The sequence below is a fragment of the Oncorhynchus tshawytscha genome, linkage group LG03 (genome assembly GCF_018296145.1).
Source record: "Oncorhynchus tshawytscha isolate Ot180627B linkage group LG03, Otsh_v2.0, whole genome shotgun sequence".
Classification (NCBI taxonomy): domain Eukaryota; kingdom Metazoa; phylum Chordata; class Actinopteri; order Salmoniformes; family Salmonidae; genus Oncorhynchus; species Oncorhynchus tshawytscha.
Genome location: NC_056431.1, coordinates 69,784,859 through 69,792,459, shown reverse-complemented (window position 1 = coordinate 69,792,459; position 7,601 = coordinate 69,784,859). Strand labels below are relative to the sequence as shown.

The window sequence follows — 7,601 nt, the reverse complement described above, 5'->3', positions numbered from 1 at the left end:
TTTGATAGCCTTGCGGAGGGAATAGCTGCACTGTTTGTATTCAGTCATGTTACCAGACACCTTGCCCTGATTAAAAGCAGTGGTTCGCGCCTTCAGTTTCACACGAATGCTGCCATCAATCCACGGTTTCTGGTTAGGGAATGTTTTAATCGTTGCTATGGGAACGACATCTTCAACGCACGTTCTAATGAACTCGCACACCGAATCAGCGTATTCGTCAATGTTGTTGTCTGACGCAATACGAAACATCTCCCAGTCCACGTGATGGAAGCAGTCTTGGAGTGTGGAGTCAGCTTGGTTTGGACCAGCGTTGGACAGACGTCAGCGTGGGAGCCTCTTGTTTTAGTTTCTGTCTGTAGGCAGGGATCAACAAAATGGAGTCGTGGTCAGCTTTTCCGAAAGGGGGGCGGGGCAGGGCCTTATATGCGTCGCAGAAGTTAGAGTAACAATGATCCAGGGTCTTTCCACCCCTGGTTGCGCAATCGATATGCTGATAAAATTTAGGGAGTCTTGTTTTCAGATTAGCCTTGTTAAAATCCCCAGCTACAATGAATGCAGCCTCCGGATAAATCGTTTCCAGTTTGCAGAGAGTTAAATAAAGTTCGTTCAGAGCCATCGATGTGTCTGCTTGGGGGGATATATACGTCTGTGATTATAATCGAAGAGAATTCTCTTGGTAGATAATGCGGTCTACATTTGATTGTGAGGAATTCTAAATCAGGTGAACAGAAGGATTTGAGTTCCTGTATGTTTCTTTCATCACACCATGTCACGTTGGCCATGAGGCATACGCCCCCGCCCCTCTTCTTACCAGAAAGATGTTTGTTTCTGTCGGCGCGATGCGTGGAGAAACCCGCTGGCTGCACCGCTTCGGATAGCGTCTCTCCAGTTAGCCATGTTTCCGTGAAGCATAGAACGTAACAGTCTCTGATGTCCCTCTGGAATGCTACCCTTGCTCGGATTTCATCAACCTTGTTGTCAAGAGACTGGACATTGGCAAGAAGAATGCTAGGGAGTGGTGCACGATGTGCCCGTCTCCGGAGTCTGACCAGAAGACCGCTTCGTTTCCCTCTTTTTCTGAGTCGTTTTTTTGGGTCGCTGCATGTAATCCACTCCGTTGTCCTGGTTGTAAGGCAGAACACAGGATCCGCGTCGCGAAAAACATATTCTTGGTCGTACTGATCGTGAGTTGACGCTGATCTTATATTCAGTAGTTCTTCTCGGCTGTATGTAATGAAACCTAAGATGACCTGGGGTACTAGTGTAAGAAATAACATGTAAAAAAACAAAAAACTGCATAGTTTCCTAGGAACGCGAAGCGAGGCGGCCATCTCTGTCGGCGCCGGAGATCTAGGAGCGGAGTGAATTGTTCATCTTCTGTACTAAGAGGATTGGAAAAAGCAATGCTGAATCTCAATTGCATATACCTCATGTCCTCTCTCCATGCCTCCTTCTAAAAAGGAGTAACAGGACTGTGTCCTGCAGTCGACTCCTTATAGAACCAAAAATGGCTTCCATGACTTTCTTCATATATGCTAAGAATACCACTCAAACAGATCCACAGATGACGCAATCTCCATTGCACTCCACACTGCTCTTTCCCACCCGGACAAAAAGAACACCTACATGAGAATGCTATTCATTGACTAGAGCTCAGCATTCAACACTATAGTGCCCATCACTATAGCAGATGTTTGAAGTTGGTGAGAGAGATAAAAGTCTCCAACTTCAGCGATTTTTGCAATTCGTTCCAGTCACAGGCAGCAGAGAACTGGAACGAAAGGCGGCCAAATGAGGTGTTGGCTTTAGGGATGAGCTGTAGCCGAAAGGTGGCCGGTTTGAATCCCAGGTTGGGTGCTGGAAAAAATGGGTGGAATTGAAATGACAACTGGAGGGCTGCAGGGTTCTCAACCTCAAAACATATGTCGGTATAGTTAAAGTGTGCATAGAGGATAAACAGAGAGTAGCAGCAGTGTAAAAGAGGGAGTTGAACGGATCCCTAGCTTAGTGATGGGCACTATAGTGTTGAATGCTGAGCTCTAGTCAATGAATAGCATTCTCATGTAGGTGTTCTTTTTGTCCGGGTGGGAAAGAGCAGTGTGGAGTGCAATGGAGATTGCGTCATCTGTGGATCTGTTTGAGTGGTATTCTTAGCATATATGAAGAAAGTCATGGAAGCCATTTTTGGTTCTATAAGGAGTCGACTGCAGGACACAGTCCTATAGGCTAATAATAAAACCCTCCAACAATGCATTTCCTCAAGTCAAGAATGATGCCTCCCTGTGCAACACTCTTGGAGTGAATCACAAATGCAGATTCTTGATTCCTCATGTCCTCCCTCCTCATATCCTTCTCCAAGCATATTGGAACATCAGATCAGAGGTTCCTCCTCCCAGACCTCCAATGGCTTTTGAGGAGGCAAGAAGCACACAAGGAATTTCAGGGGAGAATCTCAATTACATACTCCTCACATCCTCTCTCCTCGCTTCCTTCTCAATGCCCATTGGACGAGAAGGTCAGAGAGGAAGGACCTCTGGCTTCCTCATCCAATAGTTTTTTAGAAGGAGGCATGGAGAGAGGACATGAGGTATATGCAATTGAGATTCAGCATTGCTTTTTCCAATCCTCTTAGTACAGAAGATGAACAATTCACTTCGCTCCTGAAAAAAATGTCTCACCTACAGTAGGGGCGAGATTGAAACACCAGACCAAGAAAGAAAAATCAATACAATTATGCAAAATCATCCAATCCTTTGATCAGAAATAAGCCTGGTAAAAATGAATTGTACATCAGATATATGCTAAGGCCAAGCTCTAAGATATGTTTATAAAGAATAACTAAATCAAACTATATTTCTAGCATACACAGTTAAGTAAACAGTAGGGCGGTGATGTTGGTGTTTAGTGCTTGGGTTAGATTTGAGTCCCCTCCGGTGTAGGGTAACCTACTTCGTTAAACACCCTGAAAGCAGGACGCATGATATTTACACACAGATACGCAGACACGCATACACACACATACACAGTGCACAAATACAAATACACAGTGCACACGTACAGACACACTGCACACACTCTCTCTCTATCTCACACCCTCACACATGCATACATACACAGTCCACACACAAATACAGACACAGAGACAGAAACACAAACACTCTGTCTGTCTGTCTGTCTGTCTGTCTGTCTGTCTGTCTGTCTGTCTGTCTGTCTGTCTGTCTGTCTGTCTGTCTGTCTGTCTGTCTGTCTGTCTGTCTGTCTGTCTGTCTGTGTCTCTCTCTCTCTCTCTCTCTCTCTCTCTCTCTCTCTCTCTCTCTCTCTCTCTCTCTCTCTCTCTCTCTCTCTCTCTCTCTCTCTCTCTCTCTCTCTCTCTCTCACACACACACACCTCCCAAGCACGTTCACCCTTTGAAGGCATAGGAGATCAGAGCTGCTGTGGGGAAGAGAGGAGAGGTGGAGAGTGGTGAGGAGAGGAGAAGAGAGGGGGAGCGAGGGAAGATAGAACCCAGAGGCAGAGCACCACAGTGGGGCAAGCTCTGATCCTCTCTCTCCCTGTAAGATGCAGGAGGATGGACTACAAGGTGTCAAAAGTGTTCCACAGGGATGCTGGCCCTATGTGGACACCAATGCTTCCCACAGTTGTGTCAAATTGACTGGATGTCCTTTGGGTGGTGGACAATTCTTGATACACACAGGAAACTGTTGAGGGTGAAAAACCCAGCAGCATTGCAGTTCTTCACACACTCAAACCAGTGCTCCTGGCACCTACTACCGCACCCCGTTCAAAGGCACTTAAATCTTTATTTCACAGAAAAGTAAGATCCAAACCCCGTTGAATATGTAGGATATCACAGGACAAAGAACCGAGGAAAGGACCTTTTACATCACAATTCATGATTTGACTTATAAATGATATGTCAAGCATCTATAAAAGACTGCTGATGCTAGGAAATGTGGCTGAATGGTGGAAATGGCACAGTGAGGGACTGATTTAGATTTATTTTATTTATTAGGCTCCCCATTAGCCGACGCCAGTGGCGACAGCTAGTCTTACTTGGGTCCGACATATAAAGAAAAAGACATTACAGACTAAATACATTCACTAAGGCATGGCTGGCTGTATCTAGTCTCTTCCTTCATAATTAGCAGTCAGGAGGCCAATGTTCACGTGAGAATTTGGTTCTGTGTTCCGAGATTAGGCTGTATCTATTGGCGCGTTCAAGACAACTGGGAACTCAGCCAAAAAAATACCTCAGACTGGGGAAAATTGTGACGTCAGTGTTCTTCAGGTCAGAGAAGTCGGAGCTCTAGAATGGACTTGGAATTCCGAGATGGACAACCATTCAAAATAATTTTACTGTCAGATTGATTTTTTTTAAAAATATCTGGCGCACAGTGTAAAAGAGTGTTTCGCAAAAAAGGAAATGCTAATTAAAACAAGCATCTCTTACGGGACAAATTCAGACAGGTCCCTCCGTCTCTGTTAGTTTGTTTGTCCCTCCTAATCTCTGTTAGTTTGCTGGGCCCTCCCTCTCTGTTAGTTTGCTGGTCCCTCCCAAACTCTGTTAGTTTGCTGGTCCCCCCCTCTCTGTTAGTTTGCTGGGCCCTCCCTCTCTGTTAGTTTGCTGGTCCCTCCCAAACTCTGTTAGTTTGCTGGTCCCTCCCTCTCTGTTAGTTTGCTGGTCCCTCCCTCTCTGTTAGTTTGCTGGTTTCCCTCCCTCTCTGTTAGTTTGCTGGTCCCTCCCTCTCTGTTAGTTTGCTGGTCCCTCCCTCTCTGTTAGTTTGCTGGTCCCTCCCTCTCTGTTAGTTTGCTGGTCCCTCCCTCTCTGTTAGTTTGCTGGTCCCTCCCTCTCTGTTAGTTTGCTGGTCCCTCCCTCTCTGTTAGTTTGCTGGTCCCTCCCTCTCTGTTAGTTTGCTGGTCCCTCCCTCTCTGTTAAATCTCTGTTAGTTTGCTTCCGTTTGGTTCCTAGTGAATCTTCCTTAATTGTCTGCCTTCTCGCTACACATCCACCAGGATGACCCACCACATAGTCACACTCACTCTCTCTCACTCTCTATCAGAGAAAGTAAAAGAATGTGTGTGTGTGTGTGTGTGTGTGTGTGTGTGTGTGTGTGTGTGTGTGTGTGTGTGTGTGTGTGTGTGTGTGTGTGTGTGTGTGTGTGTGTGTGTGTGTGTGTGTGTGTGTGTGTGTGAGGTGGGTGTGTTTTGTCACCAAATGGGTATGATCAACTTAGAATGGACAGCAATGTTATAGTAGGGGCAACCACAGAGAGGGAGAGAGACAGAGAGACCAACTAAAAGGAAGTGATTCAAAAACCATCCATAACAAAGCCATCCCCTACAGAGAAATTAACCTGGAGAAGAGCCTCCTAAGCAAGCTGATCCTGGGGCTCTGTTCATAAACACAAACAGACCCCACAGAGCCCCAGGACAGCAACACAATTAGACCCAACCAAATCATGGGAAAACAAAAATATAGTTACTTTGAATGCTATTTGGCCCTAAACAGAGAGTACACAGTAGCAGAATACCTGACCACTGTGACTGACCCAAACTTAAGGAAAGCTTTGACTATGTACAGACTCAGTGAGCACAGCCTTGCTATTGAGAAAGGCCGCCGTTGGCAGACCTGGCTCTCAAGAGAAGACAGGCTATGTGCACACTGCCCACAAAATGAGGTGGATACTGAGCTGCACTTCCTAACCTCCTGCCAAATGTATAACCATACTAGAGACACATATTTCCTTCAGATTACAAAGATCCACAAAGAATTGGAAAACAAACCCAATTTTGACAAACTCCCATATCTACTTGGGAAAAACCACAGCCACAAGAAAAGGGCAACCAGTGAAGAACAAACACCATTGTAAATACAACCCATATTTATGTTTATTTGTTTTCGCTTTCGAACTTAAACTATTTGCACATCATTACAACACTGTATATAGACATAATATGACATTTGAAATGTCTTTATTATTTTGGAACTTCTGTGAGTGTAATGTTTACTGTTAATTTTGTATTCATTATTTCACTTTTGTTTATTATCTATTTCACTGCCTTTGTCAATGTTAACATACGTAGCCCTTAAATTGAAATTGAATTGATTTCACTTCACTCTATGTACACAAGTCTTCCACTTAATTAAATACCTAATGAACAGTCAATGCACTACTGCTCTCTGTGATGGCGTTCTAGCTGTGTCTGACTTTTCAGATTATGCATAATAGCCTTGCTGTTTTCTCATCATCCGAATCGCGTTATTTTACTATAGACTGGGTGCCAGCCTATTTTTGCTTCAGTCAACTTGTTGAGGTCTAGGTTACTCTTTTCCAGGTCTCCCTTTTGACAAAACCGATACACAAAAAGGCTGTTATTATAGTTATGTTATTATAGTCTCAATGTATTATGCCCATTCAATTGCATAGCATGAGTTTTGTTTGAGTTAAAGAATTCTCAAGCAGGCCTTTAAATGCCAACTAGTGCGTGCTGGGCTGTCTTTCGCACTTTGGATTGGTGCGCCTTCTAACTTGCGGTTCATTAAAAGTGTATCAAGAAACTGCGACAAAAAAACAAACAATACAGCGCTCCCGCTTCGTCATCTTGACTCAAGCACCGTATGTTTCAATGGTGATCCCGGAACGCAGCCGCTCCAGCGGAAGCGTAATGGAGGAAAGCGGAGCAGTTTCATAATAATCTTGGGTGGGAGGAGCTTTGTCATTCTGGAAGCTCTCTGAAAGAGGAGCGACCAATGACTGTATATGAAGGGAGCGACAGAGAGAGGAAAATTGGAGCAACGACAAAAGTGAAAGAGAGAGCGAGAGCGAGAGAGAGAGACAGACTAGTGATCCCCTGTCCGAATCCCATTTCCAATATATAGTTTTACCTACCTGATCGAGTCGCGTGTGTACGGGCACCATGCGCGCTTTTCAAGGGCGATAAAACTATATATCATTTTCACCTCTTTTGGTATGTGAAGAATGTACAGTATTCGGATGTTCTTTAGAATAACAGTATTTACAGTAAATAGCTTGTTTTGTTTTTCAACTCAACAAGCTACACAGAGTAGTCAGCTGTAGTTTTTGCAGCGGGTTGTAGGCGAAGTGCGTTCTGGACTGTTGAATACCGTGGATCAGCGGGCGGGCACGCAACTCGGGTTGTTTATAACGTTTGACATTCCCACCGTAGGCTCCGAGGAAAGTAGTATAGGTAGGAAACGGGGAAACCCGGGCAAGGCGGGGCCGAACCGGAGACAGCCAAAGGGATTATTGAAGAACTCACGTTGCCTTGAAGCTTCGCCCTGTAGCCGATCCACTCGCAGAGTCGCATCGTTTTGGGGTAACAATAATTTTCCACCCATTGGAATTTGGGGAATCTTTATTCCCAACTACTTGGTGATTAGTCTACGCTTCAAGTAGCCTAGGCTACGGCGAACATAACTAGTTTGTATTTACACCTATTTAACGTCGGTTGTGGTTATTTGCTTTGGAATATACGTTCCAGGACGGATTTGGGGGGAATTATTTCCCCAGACCCGTTGGACCATGGCGGACGACGATGTGCTGTTTGAAGATGTCTACGAGCTGTGTGAGGTCATTGG

General features: G+C 44.9%; 1 protein-coding gene across 15 annotated transcripts in view; it reads left to right on the top strand.

Moving 5' to 3' along the window:
* The first annotated feature begins 6,729 nt into the window (after window positions 1–6,729).
* LOC112224679 (peripheral plasma membrane protein CASK-like) overlaps window positions 6,730–7,601 on the top strand; it is a 219,969-nt gene continuing 219,097 nt past the window's right edge. For 4 of the 15 annotated variants that reach the window (XM_042319931.1, XM_042319930.1, XM_042319938.1 and 1 more), the window contains exon 1: window positions 6,735–7,601. This exon is cut by the window's right edge and continues 3 nt beyond it. In XM_042319931.1, coding sequence (XP_042175865.1) covers window positions 7,546–7,601 — 56 coding nt within the window. In that variant the 5' untranslated portion in view covers window positions 6,735–7,545. The other 11 variants (XM_042319943.1, XM_042319934.1, XM_042319928.1 and 8 more) reach the window with 8 other exon arrangements.